Source organism: Staurois parvus, unplaced genomic scaffold (assembly GCF_062004578.1).
Source record: "Staurois parvus isolate SC_StPar_1 unplaced genomic scaffold, SC_StPar_1.0 ptg000025l, whole genome shotgun sequence".
NCBI lineage: Eukaryota > Metazoa > Chordata > Amphibia > Anura > Ranidae > Staurois > Staurois parvus.
In genome coordinates, this window is record NW_028317821.1 from 13,916,077 (window position 1) to 13,933,161 (window position 17,085).

The 17,085-nt window shown below is 42.5% G+C and overlaps 1 protein-coding gene across 1 annotated transcript in view; it reads left to right on the forward strand.

The window, feature by feature from the left end:
* CFAP54 (cilia and flagella associated protein 54) overlaps positions 1 to 17,085 on the forward strand; it is a 527,562-nt gene that overhangs the window by 422,839 nt on the left and 87,638 nt on the right. The window contains exons 57-59 of the mRNA XM_089651915.1: positions 5,312 to 5,426; positions 15,642 to 15,800; positions 16,880 to 16,988. Coding sequence (XP_089508041.1) covers positions 5,312 to 5,426; positions 15,642 to 15,800; positions 16,880 to 16,988 — 383 coding nt within the window. The remainder of the gene's footprint in view (positions 1 to 5,311; positions 5,427 to 15,641; positions 15,801 to 16,879; positions 16,989 to 17,085) is intronic.

Here is a 17,085-nt window from a genome sequence, read left to right on the forward strand (position 1 = left end):
AATCCCTGCCCTAAATAGCTTACAGCAATCCACAGCCCTTCTCCACATCTTTCAGCCCTTGTGTTTGACTGGAAGGTATCAGTGATATCCACCAGAGGATTAATAAAACATCTGCTGGAATTGGCAGCTAGAGCTCTCAAATTTCCATTGAGCTATGCATGAAGACAGGGAGTCATTTTGAGGGCCAGTGACTCTGTTCAGACTTACACTGAAGTGATTGGACCCTGTTTGAACCACAGACAGGGAAAATCCTTGTTAAGTACTTTTCATTTTTATTCACTTTTTTAATATTGATATTATTGTCTATTTTGTAATACAGTGTTCCCTCGCCACTTCGCGCTTCATGTTTTGCGGCTTCAGTGCTTCGCGGGTCAGCAGCCACATTGTGTTGATGCACGAGAGAGAAGGATCCCTGCATGAAGGAGCCCTTATAATGCCGCCTAAGCGCTGTGCCCCTGCGAAAGCTTCCTCTGGGGCACCCAAGAGGAAGAAGATGATGACCATCAGCGAAAAAGTGAAACTTTTAGATATGATCAAAGAGGGCAGAAGTTATGCATCTGTGGCACGCCATTACGGGGTGAATGAATCTACAGTGCGGTACATCAAGAAAGCGGAGGCAAACATCCGCAAAACTGCTTCAATAACCTTCAACAAAGAAGCAAAACGTGTGATAACTCCGCATAATAACAGAATTGTGAAAATGGAAGGTGCACTGGCATTGTGGATTGCTGATTGCAGGAAAAAGACAGTGAGTGTGGACACTAATATGATCAGGACAAAGGCCAAAGCTCTCTATGACCAAATCTTGCCCGATGACGACAATGAAGAGGCTGAAGAAGGTGCTGACAAACCTCAAGCCAGTACTAGCGCTGCCAGGAGTGATTCGCCTCCTCGCGGACGAGGCTTTTCAGCCAGCAAAGGCTGGTTTGAAAAATTTCAAAAAAGATACGGCTTCAGAAATGTGCTTCTGTATGGTGAGGCTTCCTCTGCTGACAACGATGCTGCTTGTCGTTACGTGGAGGAAAAGTTTCCTAACCTCATTAGTGAGGGAGGCTACCTTCCTGAACAAGTTTTTAACATGGATGAAACAGGCCTTTTTTGGAAGAGGATGCCTTCACGTACATTCCTCTTCAAGGACGAAGTGAAGAGGCCAGGCTTCAAGGCTCACAAAGACCGTGTGACTGTTATCATGACTGGCAATGCTGCAGGTTTTATGCTTAAGCCAGGCCTTATTTATAAAGCCAAAAAACCACGGGCATTAAAAAACAAAAATATGGCCCTGTTGCCCGTGTTCTGGATGCATAACTCCAAGGCCTGGATGACGAAAGCTCTGACCCTTGAATCGTTCCTCCATTGCTTCATTCCCCAGGTGAAGCTGTATCTGGCTGAAAAGGGCCTCTCCTTTAAGGCCCTTCTCCTGATGGACTGTGCAGGAGGCCATGCAACGGACCTGCAATATGACGGTGTGCAGATAGAGTTTCTGCCCCCGAACACTACATCTCTAATTCAGCCGATGGATCAAGGTGTCATTCGTGCCTTTAAGGCACTCTACACTCGCTCCACGATGGAGAGCCTCATCTCGGCAGTTGACGATGCCAATGATGAATTCACCTTGAAAGCATACTGGCGCAGTTATGACATTGCCTCATGTTTGTCTAATATTCAGCAAGCATTAAAGGACATGAAGAGTGAGACCATAAAATCTAGCTGGAAGAAATTATGGCCGAACGTGGTGCACGACTATCCAGGCTTCACTCCTGAAGAAGTTCATCACTCAGCGGTGGAGAAGGCGGTGAGGCTGGCTCACATCATAAGGAATGAAGGATTTGTCGACATGACAGAAGAAGACATCAGTGCCACTCGGACCCACTGATCGATGAAGACCTCCTTGAGATGACAAAGTCTGCAAGTGAGGAAGAAAACGAAGAGGAAGACGAAGAAGAAACTGAAAAGCGTGGCCTTACCCTGGAGAATCTGCAACAATTGTGCAACATGGCAAGAGCGATGCAACAATTTGCACAAGACATTGACGACAATATGGTTCGAGCTGTCGAGTTCAGCAATCGCGTTGACGGGGTTATGTCCTTGTACAGGGGAATTTTGAAGGAAAAGAAAAAACAAAGACAACAACTACCCATCACCATGTTTCTCTCCAAAGTAAAGCCCCCGGCTCTACCGTCAGCGCCTCCAGCAGAAGAGTCTCCGAGTCAAGTGAGAGCCTCTCCTCCGCCACCAACACAAGACTCTTCGCCTCTCTCAGAAAGCAATGTTGATTAATGTTTATTACTGTATAAGGTTTTGTAATTACAGTAACCCTATTGTAATTAGCACTGACACGTTTAAGTAAATACGTATACTGTACATTACTGTTGTAATTTTTGTCTTAAATGAGTAAAGTATGAATACTGTTTATATATTTAAAACATTCTTGTACAGTACCCGCATACACAAAAATTCCTAGGGGCAAATACTACTTTGCGGTTTTTCAGCTTTTGCGGAAGGTTCTGGTCCCCATTAACCGCGAAAAATGAGGGATCACTGTATCCTATTCTGTAAATATTTTTCTTGTACTGTTTTTCCCCTTCTTTTATTAAACAAAATTTTCCAATTGTTAAGCCTTATCTTCAATGTGTATGTTCTTATTTAACATAAACCTTTGGTTTTGTAGCTTAGCAAGCAAGTTGTGTCCCTCTAGCATGTATTCTGTGCTTGGAACACATAGATAGTAGATAATTCCCAAATCATTTAAATCATTCGAATCTCGGCCAGTTCAACTGGGACCGGTCAAGTTTCAAAACATCTATGGGCAGGCTGAATGTACCCAATTTGACCAATCAATCAAGTTGGGTACAACCGGCCTGTTTGATTTTACATGTGTGTCAGGGCTCCAGGTATGACCAGAGGTGTGTGGACTGACACAGGGAAACGCAGGCTTCAGATATGGTATAAACAATATAATTTATTAAGACTAACAATACAAAACGCAGTGCAAAACTAAACATAAACACAGTGCAACCAAACCAAACCACCCACCGATAATACATACAATACAAAGAGTAGTCAGGCAGGCCGGGTCAGTAGCAAACGGGCAAATGGAGTACCAGGAACAGGCGGGAGAGTGGTCGGGGTCACAAGCTGGTTTCAGTAACTCACGGGCAGCGCGGTACAGAGGGTCAGGCAGAGAATGGTCAGGGTCACAAGCCAGGGATCAAGCAGGAGAAGTCAGCAGAGGTCAGGATCAGGCAGGGTCGGCAACAGGTCAGACAGGAACAGGAATACAGGATACAAGGTACAGGGGCCCATGGAAAAACACACACCAAGGCCCTGACTATGAGTCTGGCCATTCCTTAAATACAACCCCTGCAATCAGCTTCAGGTGTTTGGCTGATTGCAGCGGTGAGTCTCTGATTGCTGAGAGCACCCGCTGGCCAGCCCTGGTACTGCAGCCCACAAGGCAGGTGAGTCCCACCATTATTGGCAAGTCCATTCCTGACAGTGTGATTATTGCTAGTGGCTGTTATAGGAAGCCATCCCTTTCAGTAGAGCACAATGGCTCTATGGGAGGGATTCCCCCATCAATGCTGACTGTGTTGATGGGGGAATCAAGCTTTTTTTCTTTCCTGCAACCAAAATCACTGTGCCTATGGCCGGCTTTAGCCTGAAATCATCAGTCACCAAAGGAGCTAACACTTTAAGCAGACTTTTTAAAAATAGAAAATATTGTACTCAGTTGTTGAAAAGGCATATATAACACTATAATCATAACTCTACCCATTTAAAACATCTGGATTGCAATGTATATTTGAGCAAAGGATTAGTGTTCTGTGTTGACAGAATTGGCTATATTTTAACCATATTGTATGTTATGGTACTACAATAATAAATTCAGATATCAACACCACATTTGTATATATATAGATGTCCTGCCACAGCTCTTCCACCCACTCCTGGGCTACCAGATAACAAGAATAGTACTCAAACAGTCACATTTTCAATGTCACAGAAATACCAACCAGATTCCGTACTCCCTGGAAACATCATACCTGCATTTCTGAAGAACCACAAACACTTGTGTTCATCGGTTCTCTAAGTAATTGCTTGTATCAACAGCGGTCGTCCTGTGCTGTTCTTCTTTCCCCTATCTCTTTGGTCAATCTTAAACTCCAAAACAGCACAGCTAAGCAGGATTATAGCTTCAAATCACTTGGGACTTTCTGCCTCTCCTCCAGTATATTTGGCAGTAGCTTAATACACAGTCACAGAGTTTAAAACAAACATAAAACCAGCGTAGTGTACAGTATCTCCGATTTATTTAAAATAAAGTGAAAGCAACTACAAATGCCAGCTCTAGCATGCCTAACATGGTTGGCCTACTGACCTAATCAGAGGCATCTACCACTTCATCAGTGGCATATCCTCCCTAGGTGCAATGTAAGGGGGCAGGGAGGGAAACTGTACCCTCATACATTGCACAACACGGGGAAACGCCTCTGAAGGGTATATGGTCATATAACAAAGAGAGGAAACAGCGGGGGCATTTTTGCAGATTGGGTGCTGGGGGAGCAGAAGCGGGCAGGAGGAGAGGATTGGATTAAACATACCTTCCTCTTCCTATAAAATGACAGCAGTCAATGAGCCAGCGGCCCCTTGTTAATCCCACCATTTTTTATTGATTAAAAGTCTCCCATGTGGTAAAAAAGTACTGTACTCACTTTAAACAGTGCCCACTGGCACCTGGAATGTCCAACTGACTAATACAGAGGAAGCCCCACTGGTCCATAATATCCCACAACCTTCAGTACTTAAACTAGATGCATTTAAAATGCATTTCATTATTAATTAATAATACATAGATTAATTAACATGTATTTTATATCTGCCTGGAGTTCAGCTTTAAATGTAGTGTTCCTAAGTTGTATATTGTGATATCGCCAGGTTAAGGGAACATCATACTCCTGCCTCAGCTCTTCCAATGATTTAAAAGTATTACTAGTATACAACTGATGTAAGTGTTTTGTCTCATAGTTTGTCCAGTGGAAGCCATCCACTAGTTTATACATTCTTTCAGGTGAAAGATAAACCACAATGGGGCACTGGGAGAAAGGGTGTAATAAATGAGGATAGAACATATACAAAAAATGTTTACAGATAATTTAAGCATTGCTAGACCTCTATCAGCTGAGAGTTATGTTGTGTAAGGTTAGAGAGAAGATACAGAATGTGCTGGAAGTATAGAAATTATTGAGACACCTGATCAGTAGCAGTAGGCTTTTCTTAAGTATAATGTTTAACTTGCAAATTATATGTGCAGCTTGCTTGCCTTGGAGAAACCATTGAGCATGATATAACAAATCTATCCCTGCCACCTTTCAAGAACATCTACTTGCCACACATGTCTCTACTGGCTAAAATCAGAATGAGGATTGGTAAGTATAAGCAAAGCTTTTAGCTTGCATTCCTTGAATCTGTACTTTGCCTTCATTGTTCTTTTATTAAGTATGTTATATCTTTATATCATTTACAAAGCACATTGTTGACTTCATATAAAATAGATATAACTGGCTTGGCATCATATTGATTACGAAACTGGCTTCTTCATACTCTTGTAGATCAATGTGCTGATTATATTCATACACTCTCACTAAGACCTGTTTAGTAATTGTATGGGGCAGGAGAAAGAGCAAAGAAAGAAACACATGACTAATTATCTGTCAATGTTTCTGGCTATTTCTTTCTTTTTTGCATTTGTGAAAAGTATTGCAGGATGAAGGTTTGTTATCATTCATTTTCCTTCTATGGGAAGTTACAAATTGGTTATGATTCTGTTCTACAATTTGCAAATATTCTTTTTTATGCCTTTTTTTTCCTAACCCTAGGCTGTAGGATTGCACATCATTTATTTCAAAACGTCTGAGCATGTAGAATATGCAGGAGATAAGAATTGTTTTACTTTGAGTTAAATATGCAGTTTTTATTAATCCCAGTTGTATTATTAGTATTTAAAAGTATTTTTTAAATTTAAATAGATTAGGGAACAGTTAAACACCTGTCAGATTTTAATTGCCATTTGTGTCTCATTGAAGATTTAATTTCCGTTAATTTCCTGTGCTGTAGACTTGACAGGAATTGGGAGAAAAACTTTCCAAATGTAGACTGAAATACCTTCTTAGACACCACCAAAACAGCAATAGATGAGTTCTGGTGATACACCAGAATTCATCTATTGCTGTTTTGGTGGTGACTTAGAAATTTAGATTTTTTTCTCACTTTCAGTGACAGTGGTCACCAGGACAAATAGAGTGGGCGAAATCCTTTATTGGTGGAAAAAACTGACAAAACAATTCTATACAGTACTTAAAAAATATTTTGGCGTTAGGTATACCTTACATAATTTTTTTTTTACTGCCACCAGGTACAGATACTGTCTTTTTTATAATAAAGAATATCATTAGCTGGTGAATTGTTAAGTTGAATCATTGCTGTTTGTGATTAGTAAAGTGCAACCTCCCCAACCATTGCTTATAATAGTTAGTCCATTTCAAATTAAGTTGTTCTGTAATGTTGTTCTGCCATATAATCCAGTCTTCCCCAAAGATTTGTATGGTTTACATTTTCACTTCCTCGGTTTTTAGAATTGAATGAATGTGCCCCTCAGAAATGTAACAATTTTGTATTATGTAATCATTATGGTCACATCACAATTACTGCACAGTGTTCACCATGAAATGTTTGCACAAGTACAACATTTTTATACTGGAATTCCCAGCAAAAACCTAAACACAGAATTTGTTTTAAACGCCAAAGGTTTTGTGATTTTGTCTAGCACACCTCTTCTATACTGTACATCAATGAAGATCTAGCTTTATCTTCAATTAGTTACTTAAAATCATCATAAAATAAGATCATCTTTAAACATTGGAGTACAGTAGGCATTCATGTATGAAGCTGTTCCATTTGAGGCAAGAAGGATCAAGTTTCACGATTGACTCTGTCAGGAATGGACTCAGCACTGGTGGTGGGACTCACCTGCCGTGTGGGCTGCAGTACCAGAGCTGACCAGCGGGTGCTCTCAGCAGCCAGAAGCTCACTTCTGCAATCAGCCAAACCTGGGGCTGATTGCAGAAGGTGTATTTAAGGCATGACCAGGCCTGTGATCTGGGCCTTGGTGTATGTTTTCCCATGAGCCCCTGTGCCTGGTATCCTGTGTTCCTGCTTCGTTGCTGACCCTGCTTGATCCTGACCTCTGCTGACCATCTCCTGTTGAACCCCTGGCTTGCCTGGCCATCCTTCTGCCTCATCCCCTGTACCGCGCTGCCTGTGAGTTGCTGAACCCAACTTGTGACCCTGACCATTCTCTGCCTGCTCCTTTGGTACCTTGCTGCCCGCACGTTGCTGACCTGGCCCGTCTGACCACGCTAACTACTCTGCCATCCATCCACCCTGCACGGATCCAGCCGTCCCTGCTCACACCTTCTGCCTCTTCACATCAGGCTTTCTACCTGCACATACCTCTGGCGGATCCCTCTACCACTAGCAGGTGTACTCAGGGGCCGCGACCTGGTTCCTGTCTGCTCCAAGTCCATCCCCACCATCAGGGGCCCTGGTGAATAAGCAGACTGGGACTTAGACTCCGCGCCCTGAGGAATCCTGTCCTGAGGACCGCTAGAGGTACCATCAAACGGTCATTACAGAACCCTACGGCCGGCCTGACCATTCCACCTCTCCAGCCCTGACTACGCCTGTGTTCCTGCACCTCCTAAGATTAGTGGAAGGTTTGTTTGCTCACTGTGCGTTTATATATATATATATATATATATATATATGGGTGGCTAATAATAAACTGTATTATACTGTACCTGAGGCCTGCGTTTCCCTGTGTCAGTCCACACCTTTCTGGTCATTCCTAGATTCCTGACATCACACCAAGGCCTTTCCTGACCAGAAGTGGCTGCACAGGGAAGCCATCTTGACTTGTTGTGAAGGATGCATCCTGAGGAGGTTGTGTATTTGTCTATGCTAGTCTTTGATGACAGAGAATATGCCTATCAGACTCTGCGGGAGTATACCAGGGATCAGCTGCTAGAGTGCATACGGGTCGCTCATTCCCTAGTAGGTCAGGACCTAGAGCTCTCTGAAGTGCAACCATTGATTCAGGCTTGTGTTGAGTTGGCTTCATCTAGTACCCCTGAAAGCAGGGATGAATTCCTTCCTCCATTCAGGGTGAGTCAAATAATATCACTGGTATGGTTGTTGGAGGATGATCCGGATTGCTTCTTGGAGCATTATTCAGCATGTTCACCACATGTGCTAAAGAAGTGTATAAACGCAGTGCAATCTTTGACCAGACAGGCCTTGTGTAAGCTGAGCGTTGTCCAACCCTTACTGCAGACATGGTCAGACTTGTTACACCCAGCCTCAATCAGCTTGCAACAAACCAGTCCTGTTTCTCATCATTCCTCTGCTCAAAGCTCTTTTCCTGCATTCCCGACAGCACCCCCAGTGACAGCCCAGTATACCCTGCTATCTACCACATGTCAGTACCCTGCTCCCACTCGCTGTACCATCGTGCCAGTCGACTCTGTGCCAGTTGACTCGGTGCCCGCTGTCGAGCCAGATGACTTGATGCCTGATGATTTGGTGCCCGCTGTCGTGCCCGTTGACTTGGTGCCCGCTGTTGTACCAGTTGACTAGGTGCCCACTGTCGTGCCAGTTGACTCGGTGCCCGCTGTTGAGCCGGATGACTTGATGCCCGGTGACTCGGTGCCCGCTGTCGTGCTAATTGACTCGGTGCCCGCTGTCGTGCCAGTCGACTCGGTGCCAGTTGACTCGGTGCCCGCTGTCGAGCCAGATGACTTGATGCCTGATGATTCGGTGCCCGCTGTCGTGCCCGTTGACTTGGTGCCCGCTGTTGTACCAGTTGACTCGGTGCCCACTGTCGTGCCAGTTGACTCGGTGCCCGCTGTTGTACCAGTTGACTCGGTGCCAGTTGACTCGGTGCCCACTGTCGTGCCAGTTGACTCGGTGCCCGCTGTTGAGCAGGATGACTCGGTGCCCGCTGTCGTGCCAGTTGACTCGGTGCCAGTTGACTCGGTGGCCGCTGTCGTGCCAGTTGACTCGGTGCCCGCTGTTGAGCCGGATGACTTGATGCCCGGTGACTCGGTGCCCGCTGTTGAGCCACATGACCTGATGCCTGATGACTTGGTGCCCGCTGTCGTGCCAGTTGATTCAGTGCCCACTGTTGTGCCAGTTAATTTGGTGCCTGCTGTCGAGCTTGGTGACCCGGTACCCGCGGTTCTGCTAGATGGCTCGGTGCCCGCTGACATGCCCGGTGACTCAGTGCCCGCTGACTTGCCAGGTGACTCTGTGCCCGCGGTTCTGCTAGATGGCTCGGTGCCCGCTGACGTGCCCGGTGACTCGGTGCCCGCTGTCGTGCCAGATGACTCGGTGCCCGCTGACGTGCCTCTGCCCGCTGCACAGCCCGACATGCCAGCCCCTGATGTCCAGCTAAACTGGCCAATAACTGATTCCCAGCCTGCTCCTGGAAATCCTGTGCCAGTGACCTGCCTTCCTGGGTTCTCCTACACAAAGAGAAGTCTACCAGCAGGAAACCCAGCCAGCCGGTTTACTCCGGCAGTAGGATATTCAGCCAGTTACCTGACCCGGGCGGTGGAACATTTTGCCCACTAAGGACTGTTTGGAGCATCCTGAGGCCGCTCCTTGAGGGGGGGTACTGTCAGGAATGGACTCAGCACTGGTGGAGCCCCTGTGCCTGGTATCCTGTGTTCCTGCTTCGTTGCTGACCCTGCTTGATCCTGACCTCTGCTGACCGTCTCCTGTTGAACCCTTGGCTTGCCTGACCATCCTTCTGCCTCATCCCCTGTACCGCGCTGCCTGTGAGTTACTGAACCCAGCTTGTGACTTTGACCATTCTCTGCCTACTCCTTCGGTACCTTACTGCCCGCACGTTGCTGACCTGGCCCGTCTGACCACGCTAACTACTCTGCCATCCATCCATCCTGCACGGATCCAGCCGTCCCTGCTCACACCTTCTGCCTCTTCACATCAGGCTTTCTACCTGCACATACCTCTGGTGGATCCCTCTACCACTAGCAGGTGTACTCAGGGGCCGCGACCTGGTTCCTGTCTGCTCCAAGTCCATCCCCACCATCAGGGGCCCTGGTGAATAAGCAGACTGGGACTTAGACTCCGCGCCCTGAGGAATCCTGTCCTGAGGACCGCTAGAGGTACCACCAAACGGTCATTACAGAACCCTACGGCCGGCCTGACCGTTCCACCTCTCCAGCCCTGACTACGCCTGTGTTCCTGCACCTCCTAAGATTAGTGGAAGGTTGGTTTGCTCACTGTGCGTTTATATATATATATATATATATATATATATATATATGGGTGGCTAATAATAAACTGTATTATACTGTACCTGAGGCCTGTGTTTCCCTGTGTCAGTCCACACCTTTCTGGTCATTCCTAGATTCCTGACATCCTCACTTCCACAGGAGCCACTCCTAGAGTTAAATAATCAATTTCAACAAAATAAATATTTTACAATAATACTCTATATGATCAATACCAAAACATCACACATAAGAAGAAAATGATAAACATACCAATGTATAAAGAAATGTATATACCTCTTATAATACCTCCCAATTAGACAGAACATGGAAAGGAAAACAACCCACTACCCATCTACCTCCATTTGTCCCTGACTGTGTAGATTCTGACTTTTGGCAAGAAGGGGGAGGTCATAAAGAGAACTGTGCCAACCCACACTAGCACGTAAAGGGGAATCAGACTTACTGCCATTAATATGGACAAATTTGTGTGACAATGAGACACCAACTATGTCAAACCTTTAAATAACCAGTTAGTAGGAAATAGACAGAAGTACCCTCCTAGGCTTTAAACAAAAGTGAAAACTCATATCACTCCACTTGCTCTAATTTACTGAATCATATGCCATATTGTAAATGTGTAAGAGGCATATTCACCCATATGGGGTTAATAGCCAGCAGAATCATCTATATTTTAAGAGACTCCCATCCATTTCCAGCCCACCCTGGTAGACAATGGAGGACTCAGACATTGCAGGCTTTGGCCTGTAATATAAGATAGCTATTGTCAATACTGTAACTCCCATGTTCCATAAAGAGTTCAATGAGCTAGGGTTCTTAAATATCTACCCCAAAACAAACATCCTTGTAACAGTAGCTTGTGGAGTTATATTCTATATCATTGACACCATTCTAAAAAAATGGAACCCATTACATTAAGATATTTATCAGATCAACTGGTGTAATATAATAATCAAAGCATACCCCTGTTACAGCCTACATGGCCATAATACTCATTCAGACCTTTTTCCTTTCCATACTCTAATCTAATTGGAAGGTATTGTGGGATGTGTGTGTGTATATGTGTGTGTGTATATATATATATATATATATATATATATACACATATACAGCTGTGTTCAAAATAATAGCAGTGTGTTGAAAAAAGTGAATAAAGCTCAAAATCCTTCTAATAGCTTTTATTTCCATACACACAAATGCATTGGGAACACTACACATTCTATTCCAAATCAAAACACGAAGAAAAATATATGAAATTTGTGTTGCTCCTCTAAAAAAAGAAGAAAAGTGAATATTAGACTGTTAACTTAATTAATATTGATTTGTATAAGCACTGTTTCTGAGAACTGCTGTACATCTGTGTTGCATGGAGTCAACCAACTTCTGGCACCTGTGAACAGGTATTCCAGCCCAGGATGATTGGACTACATTCCACAGTTCTTCTCGATTTCTTGGTTTTGCCTCAGAAACTGCATTTTTGATGTCACCCCACAAGTTTTCTATCGGATTAAGATCCGGGGATTGGGCTGGACACTCCATAACGTCAATCTTGTTGGTCTGAAACCAAGATGTTGCATGTTTACTGGTGTGTTTTGGGTCGTTGTCTTGTTGGAACACCCATTTCAAGGGCATTTCCTCTTCAGCATAAGGCAGCATGACCTCTTCAAGTATTCTGATGTACTCAAACTGATCCATGATCCCTGGTATGCGATAAATAGGTCCAACACCGCAGTATGAGAAACATCCCCATATCATGATGCTTGCGCAACCATGCTTCACTGTCTTCACAGTGTACTGTGGCTTGAATTCAGTGTTTGGGGGTCGTCTGACAAACTGTCTCCAGCCACTAGACCCAAAAAGAACAATCTTACTTTCATCAGTCCACAAAATGTTGCGCCATTTCTCTTTAGGCCAGTCAATGTGCTCTTCGGCAAATTGTAACCTCTTCAGCACATGCCTTTTTTTCAACAGTGGAACTTTGCGGGGGCTTCTTGCAGATAGCTTGGCTTCACATAGGCGTCTTCTAATTGTTACAGTACACACAGGTAACTTTACACCTTCTTTGATCTTCCTGGAGCTAATTGTTGGCTGAGTCCTTGCCATTTTGGCTATTCTTCTATCCATTCGAATGGTAGTTTTTCACTTTCTTCCACATCGTTCAGGTTTTGGTTGCTATTTTAAAGCATTTGTGATCATTTTAGCTGAGCAGCCTATCATTTTCTGCCCTTCTTTATATGTTTTCCTCTCTCCAATCAACTTTTTAATCAAGGTGCGCTGTTCTTCTGAACAATGTCTGGAACGACCCATTTTCCTCAGAATTTCAGAGAGAAATGCACTGTAACCAGCATGTACAACATTTGCTGCCTTCCTTCCTTCCTTAAATAAGGGCAATAATTGCCACCTGTTTTTCAAAGAATGAATGACCTCACTAATAGAACTCCACACTGCTATTATTTTGAACATGCCCCTTTCATTAGTGATTCAATTACACAGAATCAGCAGCATGCATGTCATGACTGTTGGGTCTGTTGGATTTCTATTACTCTACTACAGCTGCTAGTAAATTATTTGCCATGTAGAAATATCATTTCTACCAAAAACAGTGATTGATCAGGTTAGTGTTGTCTGACTGTTATTATTTTGAACACAACTGTATATATATATATATAATTTTTTTTTTTTATTTTAACTACAATGGTATGTTTAGCATTTTCTCTTTTTGTGTCATGTTTTGGTGTGTGATGTAAAATATTTATTTTGTAGAAATTGATTTTACTTGTATACACTTCGCTTGGAACCTGAGGAAGTGAGTTAATTGTGAAATGTGTTGATCCTTCATGCCTCAAATTGGACAGTTGCATGTATAAAAATCTATTGTACTCCAATGTTTGAAGATGATCATATTTTATTACGATTTTAAGTAAATCAATCCCATGCTTTTACCCGTTGTTTTCTGTAATAAAGATATTATTTTTTGTAAAATATTGAATTGAAGGCACTACGAAATTCCCATATCTTTCTCGCCTGACTAAGGCTGGGATGAGAAATTAAGTCATTTCTGATTTCTTGGTTCAACTTTACTGCTTGCTGGATCGAGAGAGAAAGCGAGAATACTGAGATAGAAAATAAGTGACTGCATATCTAACTTTTAGTTTTGAAAACCTCTGCAGCCCCCACCCTCCATGGCATCCTCATCATAACAGGTCATGAAACGTATCTAAGAAACCTCACTACTTGTCTTGCCCATGGCCAGGCAATGTTTACAGCCTCTAGAATAGTCTAAAGTGTGTACCTTGCAGCCAGACCTCCTATTCTCACATATTATGGTTTATGGCATAGATGATAAATAGTGAATTTCAGCCTAGATTCAGCAAATGTTAAATACGGCCATCCTGGTCAGATTTGCTTACCTTCCAGGGATGACATGCCAACGCTATAAAAGTAGAATGGAAAATATTAATATAGCTTTAACATTGCGACCTAGTATTTTCTCACTTCCAGAGATGTCACTGGATCTTCATTTTGTGATGAGTAGGAAAAGTTAGAATATTTCTTTCTTTACTGATATTGCCTACGCTTACAGCAGTTATCAACATAATATACAACCTTTAGTTTGGACAAAAGGATTACCTAGCAGCAGTAATTGAAAATGGTTGCTATTTAATTACCAGTGGTTTGTTTTTACATCAGTAATATAAAATATATGTCATCTGGGCAGGCATCCAGTATCAGCTTTTGTTTTGTGCTAGACAGCCGTGTGCTATTCACTGGTCTGAGTTTTCTTTTGTCAATGTCTTATGAGATTCTTTTCAGTTAAGTTTATTGCAGAAAAGGCCAGACTAGGCTAGAACTATAAATAATGTTTATGGCTGCTTGTTTAATCTGTTCTCTTACATTTAAAGAAGACCACTGAGCAATCTAAACAGACCATGTAATGTGCGATTTCAGATAAACAACCCATTCCATTAAAAAAAAACCACCTGCTATTTATGATATTCTCCTGGCTGTAACAGTCATACACATTTGGAAAAATCACTCTTTCTTGGCATGTCAATGGTAGGGGAGGACATAGAAAGCACGCCTTGTGCTTAATCTCTGTGATCTTAAAGGGTCACTGTCATGAAGCAAATCACACTTGTCACTAAGCTTTAATGGTGTAACCGGTGTGCTGCAAATGAATCATAGAATGGATACTTCAGTGAAAGCTTAAATACTACGTTGTTTTGCCTTGTAGCAAACAGTACAAGGTGCTTGCTCCTTAAAGTGGTTGTAGAGGCTGAAGGTTTGTTACCTTCTTGCATTCTATGCACGAAGGTAAAAAACCTTCTGTGTGCTGCTCCCCCCACAGCCTCCCAGTACTAACCTGCGTCCCCTCTAGATCCAGCAGTGTGTACAGGAGCCATGGGTTATCGTGGGTCTCTTTTCTCATTGGCTGAGACACAGCAGAGCCAGAGCCATCGGCTCCCACTGCTGTCAATAATAGCCAGTGAGCCCAATGAGGAGAAAACGGGCGAGGCCGAGCCGCTACTCTACGTATCTTATGAATGCATAGAGCGGAGCTCAGGAGTGAGCATGCACTAGTGCCCCCATAGCAAGTGGCTTGCTATTGAGGGCACTGGTCAAGGGGGAGCCAGGACTGTTGGCAGGGAACCCGAGAAAAGGAGGATCGGGGCTGCTCTGTGCAAAGAGCAGGTAAGTATGACTTGTTTGGTATATTTTTTCTTTTAATTGAAACTTTAATATCACTTTAAGATGCTCCTTAAAAAGTATGTGAAGGCCAAACTTTTATTTATTCTAGTTTTGGATGGAGTGAGGAAGGGTCAGGTTTTTGGCTATTAATCTCAGTAGGATAGAAAGTAATGGGAAATCCAACATGTTGGTGTTGTCACTGGAAATTTTCCAATGAAACATGTTTTCAGATGAAAAATGTCTAAGAGGGGATTTCTGCTTTTTATCAATTATGGTGTGAAATGTAAATGGCCCACTACTCACTAGCATTCATCAAAATCCAATTGAACTATGCCCTCTGGGGTTTCTCCCTGCTTGATGAATAATGAACATATTCCTAGTTCTAGCCAAAATAACACTGCTAGCTCCTCTTTGCTATCCCGGAGTTCCCCAACAGCATTAATAAGCTCCTGTCTGTATTGAGCATGAAGGACGTGCAACATGCATCTCTATAAAATAAAGGTTATACTTTCAACTGGCATATGTTTTTTGGTATGATATCCTATGTCTATTAACAACACTGATTCTTGTTTTCTACAGGTCGAGTCTTGACTCTTGAAGCTTGTTCTACATCTGACTCATCTACTACCCTGTCCGAGTTGTTGCCAAGTTTGAATCTATACAAAACAGCATTACAAGTGTGTAGAGGGGCCTCATTTCGAGAATATGACTTGGAAGCAGAATTGCTTTTCCTAAAAGGTATAAATCTTACGATTTTAAGTGTAAATACAATCCAAATACTACAACACTTAACCTGTATCTACCAGTCACATTATAGCAAACCAACAGATCAATGTAAATATTGTTAAATAGCTAGCTTTTTTCATTAAATTGTGTTAGGTATGAGTAAGTGCTCATACTTTTGCTTTTTTTGCTTCAAATTAATTCTTTTCCTCAATGTGAGTTCCAAAACTCATCAGAACCAGCTCAGAGGTGTTAATTTACTAAAACTGCTGAAGTTAGAAGCTGATTGGCTACCATGCACAGCTGCACCAGATTTTGCACACTCCAGTTTAATAAATCAACCCCACAAGCAGCACAAAGCAATATCCTGAGCAACTGAAAACAAGACAAAGCAACCAAAAGGTTATTGATTTGGTAAAACTGGAGAGTGCAAAATCTGGTGCAGCAATGCATGGTAGCCAATCAGCTTCTATCTTCAGCTTATTCAATTAAGCTTTGACAATTAAACCTGGAAGCTGATTAGTTTCTATGCAGAGCTGCACCAGATTGTGCACTCTCCAGTTTTGGTAAATCGACTCCATAGTGTATTTGGCACACTTCTGAGTCTAACAACTGTGTGCATGATCAGTAAGAATCATTGTACCATATTCTAATTCTAATACTATTCGCCATGTTTATTGTGTTAAATGTGTTCCATCTATATTGCATTATTTCTTTGTGATTGCAGATCTTATTCTACAGTATATCAATGTGGTTTAAGCAACAGTCACCTGTTTCCTAGCAATAGTTAGATTAATGGGTAAATGATACTTTGTTAAAATGGAAGAAAGGCAAGGTGAAGGTTTTGCCAACATCATTTAGATGTTATTGTCCATTTTTAAATACTTGTTAATTAAATCTGCTTGTATCCTTCCAAGATGGCACCTATTATTGTTTTGATAACATACTAATATGCGCCTATTCTAAAACTAAATATAACGAAAACTTCTTTAATCAAATTTATATAAAAAATGTTTTTACTTCTTCATTCAGTATGTTTTTATTACTTTTGATGTTGTTGGAATACAGTCTCTTAGATGTTAACTTAATTTTAGGTAAGACAGAGCGCCTGATGTTTCTCCTTGGAGACCATGAAAAATCCACAGCCATCAAATCCTTTTCTGAGGCTATAAATGTGAGCAGTAATTATGATCATAACTTTAGGTAAGAAAAATACAGGGTTTTGTTAGATTGAATGACACGTTTTGGACTATGCTGATAAGTATATGCTTTTGTTGTATACACAGAAATATTTTTCTGA